Below are 26,983 nucleotides of genomic sequence, written 5' to 3' on the forward strand. Positions count from 1 at the left end.
CAGTTCCCTAGCTAAAATAGTTCCCAAGATCTCGACAGTCGGGCAGACATGGCTAAATATATGTATGTATGGGTGGGTACATGTACACTTTACCTTCTTTTACAATTACGCACCTTTGCACGAATACAATATACCCTTTTGCTCTACATAACGGGCATAAACAGGCGTACCCGGATTTTAAGTCTGGTCGGAATCTGAGGACCCGAGAGACCCAGAGAGCCTGAGAACTGGAGAACTGGAGAACTGAAGAACCCGAAAAACCGGAGAGTCCGAAAACCAGAGCATCCGAAAACGAGAGAACTACGAGAGCCTCCGAAAAGCGAGAAAGAGAGAGGGAGAGCGCCCAGATGCTGAGATGACAATGCCGAGATGACAGGCTGACCGGGATTGGGATTCCGATTCCGATTCCGGTTCGGTTTCGGATTCCGATTCGTTTTTCGGACTCCTATTCCGATTCGGAATCGGTTACCCAGTTCTCCGCTCAGGTTGTGCGACTGCGTCGAGCTGGCTGGCCATCGTTTTTCGCCTGCCCAAATCCTGCAGACGTGTTCGAGAGCTTTAGAACGTTGTTTGCAATTGCGGAAAGCGGTAGCGAGGCTAGAGATACGGCCACGGCGATAGTTTTTAACAGAAAAGAGTGCAAGATGCAAGAATAGCCGAGTTCGAGTCGAGTCAGCGGAGCAATAGTTAATTGAGGAATAATCGGAGTCGGCGCTTAAAGATCCATCACATAGCCAAGAAATAACTGAATTATTGACAGGCCAACAAATAAAAAAGAAGTACACACATATATATATATAACAAATTCCGTTTTCGTATCTCAACATTTCAACATCTCAACACACCGTGAACTTTCAACACAAAAAAAAAAAAAAAAAAACAGAAAAGAAAAGAAAAGAAAAAGAAACGCCAATCGGTTGGTCAAAATGTGAAAATTCAACAACTAACTCAACTCAGAATCAAATGATTGATATAGCAACGCAACGCAACTCAAAATCGGCTATAAAACCAGCACATTTTAATCAAATATGGGAAAAATAAATAGAAAATAGAATAAATATATATATATATATATATATACATATATGTATATGCTGAAAGCGAGAGGAGAGAAGATCATAAAATACATATTTTATGAAAATTTTTTGCATATTTTTTTTACTGTTTGGCCAAAAAATAAACTGAGTGTGTTCATAAAGCAGTACAATGTAAAATTATACGCAAGTCTTAACGCAAGGATAAACCAATAAATAATTAGTTTAAACATTAAACTACTGTTTCAATGGATTCAGGCGAAATTTCCGAATTTCCGTAGGTAAGTGTCACTCGACCAGATAAACAAGTGTACAACCCAGAACCCAGAACTCAGAGCTACGAACCCAGAGCATAATGATTTTTGTGCCATTACGTACATAGGTACTCTATAGTATGTACAGAAATACCATACATATATGTACGCGAAAATAGTGGTATACTCCATACTGGCTGTTAAGAATGGATATACTTTATGGGGAATATGTGTACTTTAGAGAAAACTTAGCCAACATACTATTATTGCGAATATTGTACCAAATCCCAAGCACAATCCCTATCGGAATCCCTTTCCGAAACCGAAACCATATCCCCACCACTCGACTCTTGAACGGAAATGAGGCGCGGCTGACTGCGCATGACCAATGAATAATAGCGATACAGAAATGCTTTTATCCCACACTTTGTATTCCAATGCATATCTGGATGTTCTCAGTCGCTCTCCCTCTCTAGTGTATTGGCACGCAGGGATTGACTTGCCAAAAATTTGATTTCGATTTTTGGTAAAGGAGTCTTCGGTCTTCGGTTTCTCGGTACAAGTTAAGTGTGTCAGGGGGCATTTCTTTTAAGTACGTGCACTCCTTTCTTCTGCCAAGGCACATTTATCCGCAATTATTGTGGGTCTGGGCATGCGTTGCCATTGACCCACCTACCCGAAGTACTGCACGGTAAGAAATCTATCACCGACTTTTAGTATTTTCAACTTTCTACTAAACTACGGCCCTAGCACAGTCAAGCGGATGCGGAATAAAACTAATTTGCATTTAACAATATGTAAAAACTCTTTTGGAACCCTTAGTTTTACATATGTTTCTGAACTCGAAGTGTTCAATGTAATGGATCAAACGTGTATGGATCAGGAAACCAAATACTTATTAGACAGTTTTACAAATTTTTCTTCATAAGTGGCAACGCCCAAACACCCAGGGATCTGGAACAGCTGACTGTGCTGTTTTAAGATCGCCCACCCCTTAAAACTATGCTTTCAGTTCGAAGCTGTCATAAAAAATATCTATAAACTTTAACAAGTCCAAAACAATTAAAGCAAGATTAGTTGAATAAAAATTGCAGAAAATTTTACAAGCTTTATCTTGTTTTTGTACTGTAAAAAATTATTATGACCACTACTCATATTTACTCCATATTTGGAATAAGTATATTAGATACATTAGTACATTAGATATCAAAACAAATCCTACATGGAATATTTTAAAACAACTACAAAGATGATCGACACATATAAAAAGTAAAATGTAAAAGTATAGAGTCTAGTATGTTTCCGTAAATGCGTTACAAACTTAAGATCAATATTTAATTCCATCTAAAAACATTTTTCTTTATACTTTACAAAAAATTAAAGTCAATGTATTTATAGTTATGTTTACACTGATCCTCCAAACAAAGCAAAATTGAAACTAGTTTGTCTTGTCTACAAAATGTTTAAGGTTAAAAACAGATTCTTAAAAAATTAAAATCTTTGAATTAAGCTTTAGGGACTCTTATTTCCTAATTCAAAAATAAATTGCTTTGCTGAAAAATTGGTCTAGATAGGAATACTTGACCTACGACTTGACAGAATCCATTTAGAGCTCACTTGTTGCCTAGTTTAATGAAATACTTAGTCTGGCTTTATTGTTTCATTAGCAAATATAAAATAGTAAATAGTAAAATAGTAAAATTTCCAAAAACAGTATTTATATATGAGTTTAACACTATTCAGTTCAAAACCAGAATAGTTTCTTATTTTTCTCAGTGTACAACTACTAACTTTTGTCCATTTAATGGCTAGGTACTTTGTAAAACTTCTCGGAGTCATGGAATAATGTAAAATTTCAAACAATAATTGGAAGAGTGCGGTAGAAGTATTAAATTAAAATAAAGTGGTTTTATAATTTGATTTGATGTGACAAAGTGAAAGTTTTAATTAGTGAAGTTGCGGGCATTTTTCACCACTAGTGACCTTTTCCACTGGACAAAAGTATAAGTTTCTGTTCGGCTTTATTTTTTTTTTTGGAAACTGTGAGGGCATAAGTAATTTTATTGGCTAATAGATTTATACACATGTGCATTTTTCCATCTTTGGCTTTCCTAGACGGAAAGTCGGAGGCTGCGCAGTTTGGAACTGGAGAGGCGACGACTCTCGCGTTCTTAATTTTCATCCCTTTATTTATTTATTTTCTTGTCAGCTGCCGCTGTCTGGTTTTTTGGTTGTCTGCCCAAGGTTTCTGTTTCTGATTCTGAATCTGATGCTGATTCTTATTCTGCCGTGGACGCCCTCGACACCAAGAAAAATGTGTGGCAATTCACAGCTTCAAGTATCTTAGCATATATAAGCTAAGGACCTCTTTTATGAGAGCTCACTGCTTAGCTGGGGTTTTTTATATGCTTTATGGGATTTTATAACTTGAAAGTTCGGATATAAAAGTTTTTAGACAGACTCATACCTGAGATATATCAGTTCAACACCCTTGACCGGTACTTAAACTAGAATACAAAACTTTAACTGATATACCATTAAATATGCTTAGTACTTTAAAGTAAACGTTGGATGGTATAGGGGGTTCCTAAAAGGACCATATGATATGACTCCTTTCCATTTGCATGTCGAAATCTTGTAAACTTTTAGAGTTAAAGAATTGGTTTTGAGAATAGCAATATTCACCTGGTTTAGTTCACATTGATTTCAAAGATTAGCCACACCCAAATTGAAAACCTTTTGCGACACCCACATTTTAAAAGGTGGCATTTTATCATATACAACTGGGTGACATAACGCCGTTTGAATTGGGACATCAACAATATTATTCGGTTCACCCATATTACCATACTTAAAGAAAATGTTTACCCAAAAGTTTTGTTATTCTCGGTTTTATGCTCTCCCTAACCTCACTCCCTTTCGGCACCCGTCGCATCCTCTCCCTAACCTCACTCCCTTTCGGCACCAGGCGCATCCCCATTTGCCGCAATAAATTATCTTACTGTCTCTCCGACGAAATGACCTGAATTTGACGATGCTCTCCCATAAAAGAAAATTCAATAAATTATACCATCGCATTTGGTAAATTTGGAGAACCTGTTGATTCTTAGGCACACCACCAAACCCAATATTAATTACCCTTTAATATATTTGTAATTACATTAAAGTAAAGTATTTTTCCCTAAAATTTCTGTTAGTTACTCCGATTTAAGCGGTATTCTATTGATTGCATAAGTTTTAAGTCAAACTAAGCCAAACTGAAATCATAGTAATTCCACATACATGCACACATATAAAGAGTAACATTCTAAATTCTCGGAATGTAAACAAAAGCTGTCGTGAGCAGCGCAGCCTGCAATTTTCCCCTTCGATCCCATCAAGTACTTTCGCTTCTGCTTTTTAGTCTCTGATTATCATTCTGTGCAAACGATTGCTGCAATCTGGGTTTCAGCTGCCGGTATAAATCAGCTTTATAAGGTGTTTTTTGTTTGTTTTGACAGCTCTTCAACTTAAATATTTAAAGCTGGACAAGAAAAAGGTAAACCTAAAATAAATAAAAAGGGAAAATGAACATATATTTATTATACATTTCTTTTAAAATCGAAAGCTTAGTAAGTTAGATTGTTTGAGGTCCTGATGTCTCAATTCTGGAAATCCCTGCTGTCTTGCGGAAATGCAATCGCATTCGCATTGCCAATCGTCTTGCTTACCGCCTAATGAATATTAATTATTTAATAGGATTTTTCTGCTAATTGAATCTGCTTTCTACAATTTCTCTGTCACCGCTAAATGTCTGTCCTTGCCTAATTAGCGCAAATTAAAATTGTCGGCTGTGGCCTCGGTGTGCTCTTCACTGTCCGGTCCCCAACATTCACATTCGCATTTAGGTTCACCATCACATTCGCATTCACATTCACATTCACCTTAGTGCCAACGTGGCTTTTCATTAGTTTCGGTTGGGCAATCCCCTAATGCACAGCTCTAAACAGATTTAATCTGGGCTTTTTGAGAACAAAAATCGTTCATCTACTTGGCTTAAAATCCACTAAACCCTCTAGAATCCCCAAAATAAAGAAAACTGAAGAAGGAGACCTACTTACAATCTATAAAGAAAGAAACCCGGAACTCGGTTAGAAAAATGTTTGTGAACAGCCTTGGCAAATATAAAATCTTTCCGGTAATTGATTACAATTTAAACTATCCTTGTTCTGATATGGAAATTTGAAAAACCAAAAGATCTTTTTTAACTAAAAGTTTTTTTTTGAAAAAAGTTTTTAGTGTGGGGTGTTATCTTATTAATATAATATCGTATCATATAATATCACCGCCTAATTTGGTTTTTAAAATGTGTGTTCTAGTAGTTATATAAGTATAGTGATCCGTATTGTTTTGTACACTTTCCAACAGCTATCTGATAACCCTTGATATTTTGGAATAAATCTTCACCCCGCTATAAGCTATACCTAAAAATCAACCCATCTTTTATTTGCAGCAACAAAGGACATCGCTTGTTCAGAACTTGAGGCGGATTTTGATGCATTTTAATCCTGCTACGGTTGTTATAAAAAGGCGTTCTATGAAACGTTCCAGAGAGTGAATATTAGATTTGAATTTTATATCATTATCTTGTTTATTTTCCGAGCTTCCTTGAGCCAAGCCAAGCCAGTTCGCCGTGTGATGAATGCACAATCCCAGCAGAATCTGCAAGCCATTGAAAACCAGAAACCAAAAACCAAATCACAGCCTCAGTCACGAAAGCAAAAGCAAAAGCAAACCCACTGCCACTGACACACAGCAAACGCCTATACCATATATATACCAAATGGAAATTAAAATGTTCGGAAGAAGCGGTTGAGCGAATTCCCGATGGTCTAGAACGAGGAGTACTACTGCAAATCAATTCGAAAACCCACAGATACTGGGAAACTGATACTACTGGAGGGAAGTTAACTAATGCAAAACAGATATTTTTAAGTACCACATGAAGGCAGTTTTCTATAAATTATTAACGAGAGCAAGTAGGAGAGAAAACTAAGACTTAGAAGTGGGGCTGGATTCGACAACTTCACTTTTGATCACAATATTGCAGCCGCCGTCATGTGGATAAACATCGCCAATTTAATCGTCGTCATTGCTCAGCTGTGCGCTTTCGTCACATCTGCAGGGGGTAAGTTATATATAATCCTTTTATCTTGTATCTAACAGATTGCATCCTGAAAAACCCAACTCTGTTTTTAATTATACTTTCCACCCCATGTCTGTCTTTCGATCTAGCGGTACAAAACAGTATTCAATCCAATCGGACGATTAAAACCTATCTTTTGTATTTGGGATAAAGTAGTTTACAAGCTTTTAGTTTAAAATAAACCATACAAAAATTGATTTATTTTTATTTAGACGAGTGTGGATATCAGATCTACTGAGATGTTAAATTGTTAAAAATACACCTTGGGTGTTGTAGAGTTTTAGAATTCCTACGCTTTACCGTAGCATACGAAATTCGGCAAAGCGTTTGGATTCTGAAACCCTACCGATCCATTATCTTTTGATTAACAATAATACAGTTAGGGCACTTAAACCATGAGTAATGATGTATTGAGTGCTTTACTGGGTTACAAAGTAAATGGTTTTCTGTTAAAATTCGAAGGTTTAAATCAAATCGCAAGCCCCTCATCTTGTATTTGAAAGCCGCAAAGAAATAACAGACACCAATGTAAGATAGGAAACATGTGTCAGTCCGTACATTTAGCATTCTAAACAATTCAAAATGGTTTTCCTTTTATAGAAGGAAGTACGACTTTACTTTACAACACTACTTTTATTTTTTTTAAGGCGTTCCATTTCTAAGAAATTATTTCCCTTTACAAAATAATACATCCGAATTTGTAGTTTGTCTTCTGTACAAAGTCCCTTCTTATCAATTGTACTTGTTCTATGGAGATCCTGATATGTTGATTAACCTCTAAGAATAAAAAAAATAAAATTATCTCCTTGCAGAAGCAGATTACACACTAGATGATTCATTTTGGAATGAAGAAAGTCCTGTTGGTAAGTGTATTTCTATCTATACATATGTATACATCCTTACTATAACTCAGTAAAAAACTAGTACTTTCACTGCTTTCAAGAATATTTTATTAGATTGATGCCATGTGTTTAAAAACCAAGTAAATGCTTTAATATCATTTATTTCGCATATTTGTTTTAGGTGAAGTGGAACGTTTACTTAAAGAATACAGGCAAAATCAAGAGCTTGTCCGTCGAATTGGTGGTCATTATTACCAAATTATATATCCAGTACAACTGCGCCATCACGAAAAGATGGGCATATCTACGCGAGAAGTCAGTCTACCGAAGGTGAGAGATTGTTTCAAAGCCAAAACTATCCAACAATTTCGACTTACTAATCTTGCTGAATATCATAATTTATGTTTTGACAGCCGGGACAAAGACCTCGACCACACGACGACAGTGGTTTTAACAGGGGAAGAACAAAGGTGGGTTCTTTAACTTTAAACTTTTCCTTCTACGTCTCTTTATTAAAACAATTGTTTTTGATTTCTACACTTACAGAAACACTTCCATCGCACATCGCTGCTAATAAAAGCATTTAATCACAAATTTCGCTTGGACTTGGAGCTTAATTCGTAAGTTTTAATTAAAAATAGGTCATAAATGTGCACACAAATAATAATACATTATTATTTGTTTCTATACATCTCTTTTCAGACAACTTCTTTCTCCAAACATCCAACAGAAACATTACCACGTGGGTGGATATCTTGTGGATGGAAACCGACATGTGAGTTAAGGTTTCAACATTTCGAGAGCGATATTAAGTAACATTTAAGTTCGTGTTTAAAAGTTATACGGAGGAGGGTGTCACAAAAAAAACACAAAAAAAAAAATTAAAAAAAAAAAAATTAAGTACATAGGAAAAGGGTTATAAAAAAAAGAATATGAAAAAAAAAAAAAGTTATTAAAGAGTAAAAAAAAAACACTATAGAAAAAAAAAATTAGAACATTTTTTTGCATACATTTTTATTTATTTCTAAAGTGTAGGGTAAAGATTTATGGATATCCAGCGTTAATTGACCCACAATTTCTTTCCCCATTTGTATAGGATATCGAGCACTGTTACTACCATGGGACCGTGAAGGATTATCCTGGTGCCAGCGCAGCCTTCCACACCTGCAACGGCGTGAGTGGCGTCATCCACATTGGTAACGAGACATTCGTTATCCATCCCTTCTATGGCGGGGATCTGTCGGTAAGTCTTTCGTTACCCGCATTTACATTATTCAGAATATGTAGATATTTTCGATTTTTACATATTTGTTTTTTTTTTCTTTTCGTGGCAAAAACAGAAACATCCCCATGTGATTTTCGAGGCCCGTACAAAGGCGAACAAAGGATGCGCCAACTCGGGCAACCTGGACTCGTGGCGGCTGTCGCGGCGCACAAAGCACTTGTCCGCAGGAGTCGCGGGCGTCGTCGAGGAGATCCTGCAGGGCGGGGTGGGTCGGAACAAGCGGGACGTCAGGGAGGCCACCAAGTACATTGAGACGGCCATCATTGTGGACAAGGCAATGTTCGATAAGCGAAATGGCAGCACTCGCGCGGAGGTAATCCACGATGCCATACAGGTTGCCAACATAGCCGATCTGGTAAGTAGTACACTGGATATTATGGAAACTTTAAATATTATTCGGTTATTTTCATTATTTATTTCTTATTAGTACTTTCGCACTCTGAATACCCGTGTGTCGGTTGTGTACATCGAGACCTGGGGCAAGAACCAGGCTGTTATCGATGGTAGCAAGGATATAAGCAAGGCGATATCTAACTTTAATGACTACACCTCGAGGAATCTCTTTCAAATCGAGCGGGACACCACGCAGTTGCTCACGTAAGACTGTAGATTATACGAATATATTTTTTATGATATGTATAATATTATATTATATTATTTCCCCATCAAGTGGTGAAACATTTGCGGGTGGGGAGGCTGGCATGGCCGTTCCCGAAACTGTTTGCACACCCCGTGCTGTGGGCATCAGCGTGGATGTCAATGTGTATGAGCCGCACCTTTTGGCGGGCACAATGGCCCACATGATTGGCCATAACATTGGCATGGGACACGACGACGGACGTAAGAGTTATCTTATCCTTTATCCTTTATATGGCTTTTGCCCAAACAGACTCTCATTTTTGCCGTAGGCGAGGAGTGCTTCTGCCGTGACTGGCACGGTTGCATCATGGCCCAGTCGATTGTGGGCCAGGAGAATGTGCAGCCATACAAATTTTCCGAGTGCAGTAAAAAGGATTACATTGACGCATTGCGGACTGGCCACGGGCTGTGTTTGCTGAACAAGCCAAATGAGGTGAGCAGATAACCGAGTGGCAAGAACCGATTGGGAATTATAGAATCATAGAAGGAATTATCATTGAAAACATGTTTTTTTCCGTTCTATTTCAAATAATTTCTATTTAGATTGAGCTTCGTCGCAATTGCGGCAATAAGGTGGTTGAAGAGGACGAGGAGTGCGACTGTGGTACTTTCGAGGAGTGTTCCATGGACCCCTGCTGCGATGGCATTACGTGTAAATTGAAATCAGAGGCCCAGTGTGCCGGTGGCGCTTGCTGTGATCAATGCCGCGTAAGTTATTGATTGGCTGACTAACATCGTAATCCCTCGTAATCGTGTTGTATTCCCCCTTTTCAGCTGCGCTCAAAGGATTACATATGCCGTGACACCAATAATGAGTGCGACCTGCCTGAATATTGCGATGGCGAAGTTGGCCAATGTCCGTCGGATGTCTTTAAAAAGAACGGGTCACCATGCGGACTAAGCAAGACTGGCGTTTCAGGTGGGTAAACCATTTGACTACGCACATAATGTCCTACATATCCGTTGTCCCGTAGGTTATTGTTTTCAAGGATACTGCCCTACGCTTAGTTTGCAATGTGAGGCAATATGGGGCTATGGTGGATCCGCTGCGGATCGTCAGTGCTACGAGCAATTCAATTCTAAAGGCTCGATCAACGGACATTGTGGACGTGATGCCAATGAACATTATATTAAGTGCGAACCCGAGTAAGTACTATACATCGAAAGGTCTTGATAAACCCCTGTTAAAGAACTCTATGATCAAAACAAGTATTTAAGAAGTTAAGCAAATGGAGTAGCTATTTTATCTTACTTACGATAACCCAAGGATATATATTATATGGATTTCTTGTCTATTTTTCTCTATCCCCACAACAGAAACGTCCAGTGTGGAACCCTGCAGTGCAAGGATGGTGAACGACAACCAGTTAACGATGGCATCGACCAGCTTTATTCACGAACCATCATTTCCATCAAGGGCCAGGAATTCGAATGCAAGTGCGTAGCAGAGACCAGTCAGGCTGGAGGAATTCAGGTGATGTCCGGATAAGGATAGTCTCACAATCGTTTGAGTATTCACAGGGCGACCAGCGGACAAGTGGGCTCCAACAGCTATCCGGAACATGGCCTGGTCAAGGATGGAACTCCCTGTGGTGATAATCTTATATGCCTGAACCAAACGTGTGTCAGTCTCTTCCCCCACGTGGATCAGACCAAGTGCCCAGTCAATTCGCAGGGTCAAGAGTGCTCAGAACACGGCGTAAGTTCATAAATACATACCATGGTGGATGCCATCGGCATCAGCTAGCTCCTTCATCTACCATAAGCATGTAGACTTTATTGGGCATGCAGACATGTGACATTTGACAGACATTACCACGACCACACTTTGCATATTTCCAAAATTCAAATTCCATTCCAGGTCTGCACGAATACCAACCGCTGTTTCTGCGATATGGGATGGGGCGGCAACGACTGCAGTGCCATCGTCATTCTCACAACAGCAGTGCCAACGGAAGCACTGCCCACCCCGGAAAACACAATCAAGATGGAAAAGAAAGAAACCCCATATGGTAAGAAATAACTATGGTGTCGAGTGTCGAGTTCAGCGATGCTTGTATCTTGTATCTTACCTTGCGCCAGCTGGAAGAGACTTGTGAGCACCAAAGCTAAATAAAATACATCAAGTCCATATCGAATGGAACTGGTCTAATCAAATCCTATCCTTAGATATTTACCTGATTACTAGAGCTCTGCTTGAATCAACAGTATGTTTTATAATTAGAAATATTAAATCCTTTAAAAACCTTTATATATTAAACCATTTTGTGCCTTACACATTATAAAACCTTAAAACATACAACATACTGAAATATAAAGAATTCGCGCAGGGCTCTATTCAATACCAACCAAGTGTTGTTGAACGAGGTCAGTATCGCCTGGTTAAATCACGTTGGCAACTCACAATTGAATAATTGGGTACAATCATATGCAATTCAGTTTTGTTACTTGTATGACAATGGTAGTCACGTCGGTAATTTTTCGTTTGGTCAGGTTCGCAATTAAAAAAATTGCAAAAAAAAAAACAAGGAAGACCTTAAGACATTTTAAACTTGGCAGTAGAGCACACTGATTTTTGGGAACTATTTATTTCAAATTACTTTTGATCTTTAATTGTCATTACACACCATGGAACACTAACACATAAAACCAAGTTTGAAAGATTTTAGAGTGCAATACAGGGTGTCCTAACCTACACACTTTTTTGTTTCTATTCCTATGGAATGCAAGTTTTTATACCCTCGCAGCATAAAGGAAAAACGCCATGGATATATCCTTATAAACAAATATGTATCCGTCATTACACTAGATGTACTTGCCAAAAATCCTATGAAAAGTTTAAGCAAGGAATTGTAAGATATACTTAATTATCTACAAGACACTACCTTTAAAAGCACCAGCAAAGTTTTAAACACATACATATCGTAACATCGCTCTATGAGATACCTTTTACTTACTGGCCAATATTTATTTTTTTTGGATACAAAAATATACCATTTTATTGAACACTTCTATGCACTTGTCCCTATATGAGTAGCGGGTATCTTATATAAATCATATGACCTTAATAAAAAATGCACGCAATTAAGCATTCCGGATATCAGCGGATACCTTTCAAATGTTGTATGCGAACAGAAAAAAATTTTATAATTTTTGTTTTACATTCGGAAATTGATACAACGTAATTTAAAGCCGCAATACAAAGAATGGGGCATATAATATTTATATACTTTGATTGAAAATAAAACGCAACCACCATTTGCAGGCACCTCTGACCAAAATAGGATCAGCACATTAACCATGGTCATCATTTTAACAGTTATCGTCAAATGTGTCTTCATTAGTTTTGCAACACTGGCCGTTTGTTACAGGTAGAGTACCGAGCAAGTCAAGCTCTTCCTCTTTGAATTTAGCAACACTACCATCACCACACCTAAGTATACACGTACATTTTCATGTCAATACATTTCTTTCAATCTTCAATGGATACATTTTCGTACATGTCTAAAATCTGAAAAGTCTCTGAATGTCTCAACTCAAAGAAATATATTTTCTAGAAATGATAATGCATTTTCAATACAAAGAATTTTGGTCAATTTAATAATATAATATACATTTTATCGAGGAAAATATATTTCTTGCAGTTACTTTCTCAATTAACAGAAATATTCTCTCTCTTGTGATGAAAAGTTCAACTTAAGAAGTTACTTTTGGTGATAATAGGCCTGTTCTTTAAGTTAAATGTCTATTCTATCCTATTTAGTTTCTCTATTAATAGAACCATTGGTTTTGCCTATGAAAGAATTTGCTGTTTGACCTTCTCTGATATTCACTTTCAAGCAAATCCGTAATTAGGTGGCCATTAAAAATTTACTTTGGTCTGAACAACTTCAATGAGGTACAATTAGGGTACCTCCTGTTTTCGAGTTCAGCAGAAATAATATGTTGACGTTGTTGAATATTTTGTCTAAATGCTTGTACATATATCTTTGCCACATCCTATCTCACACTTTAAAACACAGTGACCACATACATTTAACTTCATGCTCACATTAAACATTTTACTTTTTGACTGCCCTTTGGATTTTATCGCTGTGTGTAAAATATTCGTAGTGCTTTTATGAGTTCAAAATTGTACGTGCTCGTAATTTGTCGTCGTAATCTACAAAATGTATAATATCAATATTTTTTGTTTGGGTTTTCTATTTTGTTTTGGTTTATCATATTATTTATGACAATATGCATATAAGAACCTATCCGCAAACATAAAAAGAAAAACACAGCAAAAAAAATTCGAAATAAATTAAGAACAAAAATTATTGTTTATGCATTTACGTGAAATTATTATTGACAAATAAACATGACACTTCAATAGGTCCTATTTTTCGTATTCTGATTTTTGCTCACACCTCTCGTAGGCATACTCATCAGAACACATTAATCAGCCATCATTTATCGACTTACGAACACGAAATGGGAACAAAAAATAACATTTTGGAGACTGAAAAAAGAGCCAAAGAGCCTAGACATACTGGAAATTAAAGATTCTCAGGTTTGGCTATACAAATTTTCGGAATGTGTGAAAACAACAATCTTTAAGTGTGACCAGTTTATGGTTTTTTTCAAAACCATCACTTAATTAGATTGTTTAAAAGCTATTGAAAATTCTTTGAAACGACTTCATTTATTATCTCATAATTGAAAATATTAAAAAAAACATGTGGTGTATCGTTTTGCTATGAATTGGGTGGAGACTAAATACTTTCTTGATGCTTTGAGGGTATAAAAACCAAGCCTCGTCGAAGTTAGTATTTCTGTAATATTTTTAATCAGTATTTTTATATCGTTAACTTCTTTTAATGATAATCAAAATTAATGTGTTATAAATTATCTTCAAATAAAATTGCGAATGAGCCCATGCCCAATGATTCTTCTTCTTTAATACGTTTCCAATAAAAATGCCAATCAAATTTTCTTGTTAAAAACCACTCATCGTTGAGCTTTTACGTGCAAAATATACTTCTTGGGAAAGGGATTTTAAAATTCTTCCCTTTTTCGGGAAATTTATTCGAATAAGAAGTTACATATTGATCATCAATTAAATCTAAATAAAATTGAAAGAGTTTTACTTAAAAAAGTGTGAAATATAATGGAATCACAAATAATTTCCGGGACTGGATCTTTCGGTAGTATATATAAGATTAATATCGAAAGCTCATAACAAGTGGTAATTAAGCTTGATGTGCACAAATGTGATTACCATTGTCATATAAAAGCAAACAAAAAAAAAACTATTAACTAACCTTTAAGCAATTGTGAGAATCGATTTTCCGTTTTTGGCCATTTCAAAAGCCTTGGCAATCCGATCAAAATTTTCTCAATGAGAGCACATACTACCATGTATGCATGTTATCGTTGTCATAAATTTATGTTTTACGTATTCATATTCAAGTAAGGAAAGTGATTTTGCAATACAGTAAAATCAGAAGAAATGAAAATGAAATTGAACAAAAAAATCCTCAAAGAATGTGTGAGATGCCTATTATATCATATTTCCCCCCAATGCAACAAAACTTTGTATTTCCTTGTTTTTTCGGCTGACTCACAACCCAACTGCAATAATGAATAACAACGAAATATCGTCTTCGAAATATCGAATCACTACGTAACCCAACGAAAAAAAACTATCATACAATATAATAAAATGAATCAACCTAAATGTATAACTCCATTATACGAAAACCAAAACAAAACTCGAACAAACTGCACACAAATCAAATACAATGGGGCACATTACGAAAAACTTGGCTGAAAATTTCTCGTATAGAGAACTACCACGGCTCAAATACAGTGTTCCTAGTCGGTGTTCTAATGTCAGTTGTAGGGTTCGTTTTTATAACATTCACCTTGATGGCATTGTGCTACAGGTCAGTTGTAGTACATAGAAACTTCTCCCTGTGTCTAAGGTTAGTTGAAAAGAAGTAATGAAAAAGCCAGCTTTAAATACAAATACAAATTACAACCACAAAAAGAACAAGCAAAAAAGTAACATAAAAGTATTTTTTAAACTTTAAAAAAAAAAAACACTTGCAAATGCAAATATGAAAAAAAAACTTTAGTAAATTTGTTTATTTTGTTTCGCATTTTGATAAATTTGTCTGTGTCGTTGCATTTAAACCATTGTCATTGTTCATTTTTGTTAAGCTTCATAAAAAAAAAAAATACCAAACGTACTTCAGTGTAATAACTAAAATCTATTTAATATCAGTAGCGTACGCTGGAATAACTTAAATATTTTATTGCTTGTATTTCAGTAAATTGGTCTGTATTTTTGTTTAAACAATGCAAGCAATAATTTATTTATTCTGGCTCAATCCGCGTACGAAACTGTTTACCTCACACTTGCACATCTCTATACATCTTCTTATATTTATAATTCTTACACTCATAAAGATATTTTTCTAAATTTTAGAGCTATCGTGGCAGTCTTTAAATCAATAATATCTTTCTTAATAGCAATGTTAAAGAAAAACTTTTTAAATGTACATTTTTTATTTGTTTTAAAGGCGATTGCAGTAGTCACACTTTCTAATATTTGTAAAAATCGAAATCGTCTTGAAAAAAAGGATTTTCAAACAAGAAAAAAATATTTTTGTAAATAGATAGGTAAATATTTAAAAAAATATTGAAAAGGGTGTGTTTTCTACGATTTGTGGACCCAATACTTTAAACCAACTTGCGCATCAAAATTCTCTATCACAATATTAGGTTATCAGGTTTCCTTGGGAATTCCATAAAAAAAACCCCTCTCAGAAACTATTCTTCTGGGGTATCTAAAAAACTGGACCCAAAGTTTAAAGAATTCTTGATTGAATCAATTTCAATTGGCTACTCCTGAAAAAATTCTCCATTCAATCTCGCTTAGTTCCAAATTATATGAAGTTAATTATTCATTTGAATGTCAGTTATACCAAGTTCTAAATTTTCTGGTAATATTACTAAGAGACTGATGCATAAATAAAAAACGTTACCTAAAGGGTAAAATCTAAAAAAAAATAATGGTATTGACGATCCAACAGATACATTATTTTATAATAATTTTTTAACAGAAAAACTAAATATGTAAATGTCTAAATAAGGTTACATTAACAAATTAAGTAGTTATGACATTGGTTTCATATTTTTATTGAACATATTTCATTAATTATATCTTTTAGTTAGTCACCGATTCTGGCTTTAAATTCTTATAGTTTTTGAGTCAATAGCACACAATTTGAAAGCGGCTATACAAAGGATTGCCATTTGTGTATGTTATCGTTGTCGTCAGTACGGCGGTGATCTCGTTGACGTTTTTCATTACTACTTTTGTTCAGTTTAGTCTGTCCAGCACTGTAATCATGCCAAACTATATATCCATATATGTATAATCCAATCAACAAGAAAAATAATGCTGTTGTTTCTGCCACCACCATTAAAACATACCTGCAGTACGAAACCGATACCGATACCGATACCGAAACCCGAATCACGGGGCATATTAACCCAAAAAGTGTGCTCCGTAGATAGTTTTCACATAGATACTCTCGTAGACCCGACCCCCCAGTTAAAAGTTACAGTTACAGTTAAAGTAAAAGTAAAAGTAAAAGTATATGAAAGAGTATTCGTTTAGACCCGCTAACTTGCAGCCCAAAGCCAAGAGTACAAATATACAATATACATCCACGACTTCTTCCCAATATCTAATAAGTGCGTATATAGGACACCAACTATATACTATATATATCCAAGCGGAAGCTTGCGACTTTGACTTCTCTTTGCGCTTAGGGCCCAACATAGATGAAACTGACTTTGAGCTATGGTGGTGCTTTCTGCAGAGTAAGCCTCCTGTGTTCCGAAAAGCCGTCTTTATGAATGCGAATACGAATACAATGTACACACATAAAGCATTTATGTTTTGTTTGTGTAATATGGTATGAACATTGGGATCAAAACAACAATCACAGATACATTACAGATACAGATACAGATACTGATCATGCGAACATGAAAACACGAACAGTTACACGAACAGATACAGAATTTTGGTACAGATACAGATACAGTAACAGTTACAGATACAGATACAATGGCCCAAATCATTATGGATACCGAATACACCTATATTACTACTGTCGAAACCATTGAAATTGGAAACACCTAAAGTACAAAATAACGATATAGTAATCGCTACTGATCATTCCCGGTTAAACATATCGAACATTCCAACTTTTCGTGCATGCACAAAGAACACGTTCGCTGAGAATGTATGTTTGAAAAAAAAAAACTACAGTGCCGAGTTTGTTTAACGAATCTTTCGGTGGGCTTTTTAATACATAAACCAATTCACATTTAAATCACATTTTTGTTTCAAATCAAAATTTTTTGTACCTTCCGTGGGCCTCACTTCAAGTTTAAGTCGCACTGCGCGTAGTTGCATGTGCCTTTTCATTGATTTTCGGGACTAGTTTCTTTTTCTATACCTGATTCCGCATGAGAGACTTAAAAAAAGATTTATCTCTTCCTATTTTTTTTTTAATTTTTAAAAATTAAAATTCCTAATCAGATTTTGTGCTTACTTTTATTTTTCTTATTATGATTTACTATTATATCGTGTTGAATTTTTTTATTAAACCATTTTGAACTCCAATGCTACTTCGCGTTTTCATATAATCTTGGCCTGTATATTTGTTTAATTTTGAATGGCTTCTAAAATTTGTAAATATATGAGTATATATATCCTTGCATAGAAAATTATTTGCCAGATTCTTAAAGTGAAATAAAAAACCAGACGAGTTTTTGAAAGTCTGTCTGTTTATATAGGTCCAAAACTTGAGACTTCTTCAAGAAACCAAATAAAGACTGTTTATTGTATAATAAATGCAAAGGTACATATAACAATTTCGGTTTACCGATGAAATGTAGCTTTTTTATCCTTTTTATGACCTCCAAAAATATGCATGTATGGGTGTAAATATATTTTTTAGGACCAGGCGTATAACTGTGTGTTCATTTTTACAAAACATATATACAATTCATAACAAAAATCTTTATATTCAACCCAAAATGTTTATTCAAAATCTGTAAGCATTTGATTAATTACGACTCTCATTGCAACATTTCGTTTCCAAACAACAATCAACAACAACATCAATATAATGATCCAACAAAACAAAAATCAACAAAAACCAAATTAAACCTATTCAAATCGGTATTTATTAAATTACAAAAAATGAAAATCCTGATAAAAACTCTACAATCAAAACATATTATTCAACGGGCCCCTCAAATACACACGCATGCACGTAAAACTATAAAAAAAAAAAAAAAAAAAAAAACTTTTAATCGGGTGCATGCGTGTGTATGTGTGCACGTTTCTACCTCATACTCTTCAAATAAACCATAAACATTGTTTATTTATTTACTAACCGAACCAAACTGAACCAAACCAAAAACCAAAACCAAAAAAACATATACAAACCTACGAATTACCCATTTACCACGCCTCCTGCCCCATAATTACAAAACACTCTGACGTAAAATTGATTTTGCCGAATAATCAAATAAAATAAATACGATAACTGACTTCATTAACTGTCTGTAAAACACGCATAACCTTACGCCTTAAATTATTACACATACTATATACATTGGAGTGTATGCAAAATCTATAATATATATAACGCATATAAATGAATAAACAACTACAACAACAACAATGTGAATGTGGGTACCGATGGCCACACAGGCGAAAGACCACAACGCTAAAGTACGATCCGCCCTATTCGAAGAAACCAATTGCAAAAAGTTACGGTGGAGCGGCGACGGCACCCAACCATCATTCCGTGGAGGAAGTCTCCTTGGATGGATCCAGCAAGTTAGTCTATGCCAATCAGACTGGCTTCAGGTGCGTATTCCAAAGAAAAAATCGGATAAGAGTGTGACCAAGTGTCGAATAGAACTGTACCTGGTTATAAACGATGCATCAGCAACTTTTATGTCATTTCAAAACTGTTTAGTTCCTGAATTGTTGAATTTTGGTCAACTGTTTATCAACTGCTGCATACAAACTCCATTCCATTTTAAACTCGAGGATGTTGAATTGCTGAAAACAAAAGTTGACACCTTATTTTGTTAAAAAGCCATGGCAACTCTGTAACATTTTAGTATCTCCAGTATGCATTATTTACTTTAAAATCAATTTACAAAGTATATTTAAAGTTCTCCTTAGCTTACCTTCTTGAGATGAAAAATAAAATATTACATGTTTTTACTTCCGAAAAAGTTGACAACTAGTCACAGCTGTTTAAAGTTTCAACAGGAACCATTTGGGGTCGATCCACAATTCAACAGTCTAGGGAAATCCCAGTTTTTTATCTGAAACAAAAAAAGAATCTGTTAGAATGAGGAAAAATCGTAAAACGTATGCCGGGCTGCTTCATCGTTTACAACCATTTTGAATTTGTCTGGTCACACTATTTTGCCCCAGCAAGATATGGTGATAAACGATGCATCAGCCATCGCATTTTCATAAGGACTTTTCGAAGAAGAAAAAAACGAGCCTAATACTTATGCTAAAACCTTTGACGAACAGGCAGGCTGATTCATCGTTTACAACCAGATTCAAAAGCTTGATCATGCTCTTTCGAGCGAGCATAAAATATGCCGCCATTTCATTATTATCATTCACAGGGACAAGGGCATTCATGGACGACGCTACACGACATGTGGCGAGGACGATCAGTCACATGCAGGTTAATACATCATGTTTACAATATTTAAAATACTTTTGCTTAGATTAGATTCACAAACAAAGTGGCTGAGGGGTGTCACAGAAACCTCTTAAATACAAATTTCAACTAAAAGTCCAAGCTCGGTGTTACAAATATCTACAAAAATATATTTACAAAGCTTGTTCCTTTTAAGTTTTGTAAATATAGAATGATTTTTCACAATGAGTACTGCAGTTCAAAGAGTTGTACTAATAATAACGTAATAAAAGGGCTAAGATAAAATCAAATTTGGTTAAATTATATAAAAATCTTTGTGACACCGACGGAGTTTTTTAAAGTTTCTTGAGATTTCAGTGATACCCCAGTTATAAATTTAGAGTTGCATTTAAGGGGAGGTTCTCGTTCTATGGCCTCAAAAACGATTTATTTCAAAAACAATTTTTTCTTACAACTTTTCAAGCACTGAATCAAAAAACAAAATTATCTAGGGGACTTGACAATTTTTGAAAAATACATTTACATATCGAAAAACCATTTTTAACTTATATTCACAGAAGTCTTTCGATTCAAGTTATTTAAATTAAATTTTTTTTTTTCATCAATTATAATTTTTTTATCACGTTGAACGGGAATTTCCCCACAAAGACACTATATAATCGCATATTAATGAAAAAAAAACGGATTAAACTAATTTGTGTTCCTATGTTCCCGCTTAAAGTTTAGATGCCTTCCATGTTAACAACCTAAATTTGAATAGAATAATAATTGATTAACGTTTACTGCTTGTACTCTTCAGAGCTTCTATTATTGCAGTTACAGTTTTACATTAATACTCTCAATAGCAATCATAAGTTTATTTTCAGCGAACATAAATGTTATTTCTATATACGTACACTCTCCCAACAAGCTTCTTATTCCCTTTTAAAGCGACCTAAGTTTTTATCTTTGTTTTTTCCAAGATATAAAGATATAAAAAAACAAATTTATGTGGGATATATTCATATTCTCAGTTTCTTTCGAAATATATTAGATATTTGTATCCCTTTTAAATAGGTAAAATTACATTTCCGACTTTCTATTTAAAGGTCGGCAATTTTCCAAAGAACACTTTTGGCAATATGAAGACTTCATTTAGGATTGAAAATACCTAAGAAATGGCTGAAAAGCGTTGTCTATTTATGTTTTTATTCGCGTTTCAATGAATTGTTATTAATATGTATGTAAATAAAGACATTATTTAATTAATTTAAACTGAGCTTTAAGGTTTTTATTTAATTTATTATTTATTTAGTTTAGAAAAAACAGCGATGGACCGCCGCTTATCAACAGTATAGGTCAAAAAATTATTTTGAATTTTCATTTGAATCATTTGAATTAAAAATATATTCAAAATTTGTAATTTTTAAGGACAAAGTATTAGGTATATATATTCTTAATCAGCATCAACAGTCGAGTCGATCGAATTAAGTGTCTGTCTGTCCGTAACAAAAATAACTATTTAGCTAATACTAGATACATTCAAATCATACCATATATTGATATAATTTTCTTTTGTTAGAGATGTTATGTATATAAGACGAAACAAATTCTTTGATATTTTTATTTTATTCTGATTTCTTTCCTATCTTTTATACGATTACTTGCCAAAAATTACCCCACTTTGTCTCGAACTCGCATGGTAATGATGATTAGAAATATACACACAAAATGGGGTGAAAAAACTGGGTCAACATTCGACCAAAATTAGGAATTGTTTCTATTCAGGGGGAACTGAACAACTAGGGAAATCACAAGTCCAAAGAAATATCTAGGTATATCTGTTGTGCATCTTGTGCATATACACATATAAGTATACAAACATAAGTCATCCCCACTATAATCGCTGTTTTGCAGTCACGTGCCTTTCTCTACCAAATTTTGTACATATGTATATTCCTTTACATGCACATTGGAACTAAATACTAACTACTACCCAAACTTAATGCATTGTTATTGGCTGCCACACAGAGAAGGGTATATTAAAGAAGCACGGCTATGGTCTGGTGCACGGTGAGCAGCTGAAAGATAAATGGGGCGATGACAATCAGTCCGATAACCTCGAGCTTATAACCCAAGACGGCACCCTCGCCTCGACAAGCGGCGGGGCGGCTGCCTCCGAAGTGGAGCGAACGCTGAAGTCCCTCAATGGATATCACGAGGATATATTGGAGGCGCTACGCAATGCTGCAACGCACCGTGGTACCGGAACCGGAAACACGCCCGTTGGCAGCGGCAGCCTCAGCGAAGAGATGCTGCGCAAAACGCTGCAGGACTGCAACAATTCCCAGCTGGGCTACTCGGCTGAACAGCAGTATAAACGGAATATCGGATCGAAGTCCAGTTCGCGGGAGAATATCTGCGACAATGCGGCCGTGCACGCGATCATCCTCGATGGCAGTGGAGCTGGCCTCGGTAGCATGGGACTGGGTTCGAGCGTGGGAGCCGGTGGCGGATCGACGTCCATCTCGGGGGGTATACCGCACGGTGGTCAGATGCTCCATCACCATCGATCGCAACATCAGCTGCACCAGCCGTCGGCGGTCGGTATGCAACAGCAGCAGCAGCAGCAGCTGGACGATGATGATGCCCCGTCGACGGGACCGCTGCGAATACGCAATCTGGAGGATCTAATACGGCAGCTTGAGCACCACTCGTCCCGTCACATGAGTCCCAGCGGATCCGAGGATATACGAATGTCGGAAACAGAAGCCGATCGACACTATAGATTAGAAAGTTCCGCAGCTTGTAGTGAGTCATCTCAAGGGTTAGTGTTATTTCTGCTTCAGAACTTAATCACCGTACCGTAAAACCTTTTACTTAAAAGTATTGGCACCGAGTCAGTCAGACACCCGAAATGCCCGTCCTGTCCTGTCCTGTCCTGTTTTGTCCTGTCCCGTTTTGTCGTGTCTTGTCCTGTTTTGTCGTGTCGTTTCTTGTCTTGTTTTGTCTTGTCCACATGAATATAAAATGTCTTACATCTGTTTCTTATACACACTTCAACATAAATGACTAACTGCTGTGACTATGAATGTATAATTCATAATTTCCTAGAAGTTTTAAACACCTATCTGTATTGCTATCTGCTTTGTAACCATGGTATTAACGTAGGCAGTGAAAAGTTGCTTCCCATTAACCAACCGTATTCTTAATAGTCAACGCGTTTATAATTTTCCAAATAGTCAATCTGTGATAAACAAAAATTTCCAATCAACCCATAACTAAATCGTAGAGCAAGTGATTAATTACCTAATATATTTGATGGCTTGAGAGTATCTCACATGTTCATATTAAAAAAAAACTAACGAAGACAAAAGCTTCATACTCATCAAAAAGCATATACAAATTCATGATGTTATTTTAAACAGAAAAAAACTGACCTACCATTAAGGCATGAAAGCCACTGCTTGTTTGTACTGCAGTATATTAAATGTAACTCAAGCCAATGCCAATTTATATTCGCATTTCTTGCAGGCTTCAGGCTGGAATACCTTGTGTGATAAAGGTTGGTTCCCACTCTAACTAACTTAACTTAATACCATCTTGTGGTCTTATTTCTTAAGGGTCTTGACTTCACATCGTTTTCCTATTTATGTAATCACTTGCACATTTTTTAACAAGCATTGTAACCAATGCGTTGACATTGCTCTTAAGTTCCTCATGGCTATCGGTCTCTGTTTTGGTCTCGGTTTCAGGCTCCGTCCAAATCTCGTTTGCCTGTCGTTTCTAAAAAAAAAAAAAAATACAAAAAAAGAAAAAAATACCAAAAATCAAAAGCCTAAAGTCCCTCCTCCCTCCATTAACTCCCATGCCACTAAATAATTTGATTATTTGCTTGCCTTTTTCTTATCCTTATCGCCTATAGCTCCAATCAGCAAATACCACAATCTCAGAAAACCGCTACAATTCATGCGTCTTACAGCAGAAGCTGTCGTCCCCGTTCCGATGAGGAGTCTCGATTCACATTCGGTGGACGCTACCGACAGCCGGCATCTTCAGGACGACACGCGCCGCACCAGTCGCACTCACCCCACGCATTCGGGCACCACACGCACCACTCCCATGCCCACGGACATGCCACGCACGGTCCACACTCGTCGCACCACTCATCACACACCCATTTGCAGCAGGAGGACGAGGGCATCTACGAGACCGCTGACCACCACGAGCGCCAAGTGGTCGACGCTCGACTCGACTGCCACGAGACACCAGATAGCGAGAGGTAAGTCCTGGCCTCTATTTCTGTCTGTTTGTTCCATTGCCATTGTCCTTCCCACATGAGAAGCCGGTTGTAAACGGTGAATCAGCTGCAAGATATTCAATTTGTCATATTTTTTTATCTTTTTTCTTATGATGACTTAGTGATATTATGTTCCTTTCGTTGTATGTCCTTTTTATTTGTTCTTTATCACACATTTGTTGTTCAATATGCATAAAATTCGAGTATTTTCCTTTAATGATTGGTCTGTAAAGGGACGCATTTTTGTACCTTCTTGTTTATAAGTTCCATTTTAATTTGATTTATTTAGGTTCGGAGAATTTAGTTAATGATTTAAATTTTTGTTAATAAACTTTTAATATGCAGCTGTTTCAACCATTTGCATATTAAGCTAAAGAACTGCTTGTATCAAAGAACTATTATCTATATGTGTTGTAAAAACCATAGTTGTATTAAAAATTTCAGTTGTAGTTCAAATTTTAGAATCGGTTACATCAATTCGAGTAATGGTCGATTTGTACGATTTCAAGAGGACTTGATCACTGATATAACTTGTACTTTGCTGTTGAATCTTTAGAAAACATTAGAAATCCAACCCGAACCTATCAACCAACCGATCCGATCCCACGTTCCCGTCCCAGATGGCCTCCTTTTGTTCTTACCATGTGCCGTTGTTCCTGCTACGATTATTATTTTCTAGTGATGACTTTATTCAAGCTCAACAACAGTTAGCCCGGTGGGCGAGTGAGGATGTGGTATCCGTCGTGGTATTGGACCAGCCGCCATCCGGTACAATGTCGGATTCCCAACCATACATCGACGTCGGACCCATTTCGGGGGCTATAACGCAGCAGCAGCATCCGCAGCAGCAACAGCAGCATCAGCACCACGGCGATCATCATCAATCCTCCGCAGCGGCATCGGCATCGGCAGCGGGAGCGGCGACGGCGGTAGCCAACAATTCCATAATGGCTTTGCCAATCGTCCCAAATGGTATAAGTGTAAGTCAGAGGGACTATTATCCATCCCCGCCCTCAACGGAAACGGAAAGCAGTGGAAGTGTTATCCAGCCGCCCATTCGTCGCGGTTTGCCATTAGCAGCAGCAGACACGGCGGCACTAAGTCAGCAGCATCAGCAGCAGTTGCAGCTCCTCCAGCTGCCAATTTATCAGCAGCAGCAGCATCAGCATCAGCAGCATCCGCATCATCATCAGCAATCAGGCGATACCAGCAGCAGCAACAACAGTCAGTCCGAACAAATCATCGAGAATGGCTGCTACCCGGAATATAAGCATTGATATTGTTATCTATATCATGGTCATCCCGACCAGGATCATGTTCACGATCAGGATCTGAGTCCAGATTACATCCAGAATCGCGCATAGATCAACAATCAGCCACGCCCACTCCACATTCCACTCACATGTGCCCGGAGCCAGCGCGCAGCTAGCTTTCTCTCTAAATAATGAAATTTGTATCGACCTTTATGATTACTTTAGCATAGTTACAAATACGTTGCTCGTGTATAAGCACATAAATAAATTTTAACTTTAAGTAGTTAAGTATATAAATGTAAATGTGAAGACAAAAACCAGAAAAAAAAACCAAACTAGTTAACGTAAAATGGAGCGAAGAAAAGCAAAAACCAAACAAAAAACAAAAAAAGACACGTGGAGGAAAGGAGTAAAACAAAAAAAGGACAGAAAACAAACTTAACAAGCAACAAAAAATGTGTATTCTTATGTGTGAGTGGTAAATACATAGCCATACTTTATTCATAGATTAATAAACAATTATTAAGTGAGTACATCCCAATTTATATTCATATACTCGTCAATATGAGATACAACAACAGCAGAACAGCATTAACGAAATACAAATAAAAATTGGGAAATATTTACATATTTTTTTTGCATACCTCGGACCAAGCAATGCCAACGTTCGAGTAGGAAAAACTTTCAAAAAAACGAAAAAAAAACAAAAACACAAAAAACACAACAAAACCAAAAAGCCAGAAGAAATAAATTAACACAAAACGCAGCTGTAAATAAGAAAACAAAACAAAAAACAATTAATATTTATGCTAGTTAGTAAATTATACGATCCTTTGCTGGACGTGTAGAGAACTTGAACATTTCGATGGTCACGGATAAGCGGCAGGAAAATAACAATTGTGCACTGGGCCCAGCCCGGGCTTTAAAAACCCCCTTATTGGGGCAATCTTACACCGACTGATAGAAAATTTTGGGCTATATTGCCAGTTCTCGTTCAATAATCTTAAAAACAAAATAAAATAAAATAAAAATAAAAACAAAAGAAAATGAAAGGCAAAACAAAATTGCTATATACATAAATAATTAATAATTCAAGAAAACAAGAAAATGGAAAAAATTAAATCGGAAATATTAATATCTGTATGGTTAAAGTATTGAATATGATCAACATAAAGTTAAGGACAATGCTAATGTTAATTTATCGGTTTTGAAACATCAGTAATATATCGTATTGTACCGTAAATTAAGCCATTTAGAATGAAACGTACGAATTAAAATTATTTTCCAGCTTTACAACATTATTTTGTCTTAATTTCGGGGACTGGGCTTATGGATTTACCAGGGGATTGGAAAATATGTTGAGATTTATGCAAGGAGTATTCCCCGAAGATGCCCACCACTATTTGTAGATCTTATAAGTGATCTTATGAAGTAAAGGAATTATAG

At 36.2% G+C, this 26,983-nt stretch overlaps 1 protein-coding gene across 17 annotated transcripts; it reads left to right on the plus strand.

Annotated features, from left to right (window-relative positions):
* Positions 1-535: 535 nt before the first annotated feature.
* Positions 536-26,833, plus strand: mmd (disintegrin and metalloproteinase domain-containing protein mind-meld). Of its 17 annotated transcripts, none has more exons than XM_017086721.4 (24): positions 536-1,315; positions 5,781-6,455; positions 7,286-7,336; positions 7,497-7,645; positions 7,729-7,785; positions 7,862-7,935; positions 8,018-8,090; positions 8,412-8,558; positions 8,656-8,955; positions 9,028-9,197; positions 9,271-9,440; positions 9,509-9,672; positions 9,783-9,947; positions 10,014-10,158; positions 10,214-10,385; positions 10,557-10,676; positions 10,761-10,938; positions 11,101-11,251; positions 15,067-15,205; positions 19,024-19,182; positions 19,968-20,029; positions 22,016-22,811; positions 23,519-23,549; positions 23,910-24,138. In XM_017086721.4, the coding sequence occupies exons 2-24, from the start codon at positions 6,386-6,388 to the stop codon at positions 23,991-23,993; spliced, it is 3,627 nt and encodes a 1,208-aa protein (XP_016942210.1). In that variant the 5' UTR covers positions 536-1,315; positions 5,781-6,385; the 3' UTR covers positions 23,994-24,138. The 17 variants fall into 17 exon arrangements, with proteins under 17 accessions (XP_016942210.1, XP_016942211.1, XP_016942212.1 ...); XM_017086722.4 differs by having other exon boundaries at positions 15,067-15,166; XM_017086723.4 differs by having other exon boundaries at positions 23,967-24,128.
* Positions 26,834-26,983: the final 150 nt, after the last annotated feature.

The sequence above is a fragment of the Drosophila suzukii genome, chromosome X, assembly GCF_043229965.1.
Source record: "Drosophila suzukii chromosome X, CBGP_Dsuzu_IsoJpt1.0, whole genome shotgun sequence".
Classification (NCBI taxonomy): Eukaryota; Metazoa; Arthropoda; class Insecta; order Diptera; family Drosophilidae; genus Drosophila; species Drosophila suzukii.

Excerpts from the sequence above, each read along its gene's own strand:
- mmd (XM_017086715.4), top strand. The coding sequence starts at position 6,386 with ATGTGGATAAACATCGCCAATTTAATCGTCGTCATTGCTCAGCTGTGC. Across the intron at positions 10,159-10,213 it reads AAGCAAGACTGGCGTTTCAG|GTTATTGTTTTCAAGGATAC; the intron begins GTGGGTAAACCA and ends GTTGTCCCGTAG. Across the intron at positions 10,677-10,760 it reads GGCCAGGAATTCGAATGCAA|GGCGACCAGCGGACAAGTGG; the intron begins GTGCGTAGCAGA and ends GAGTATTCACAG.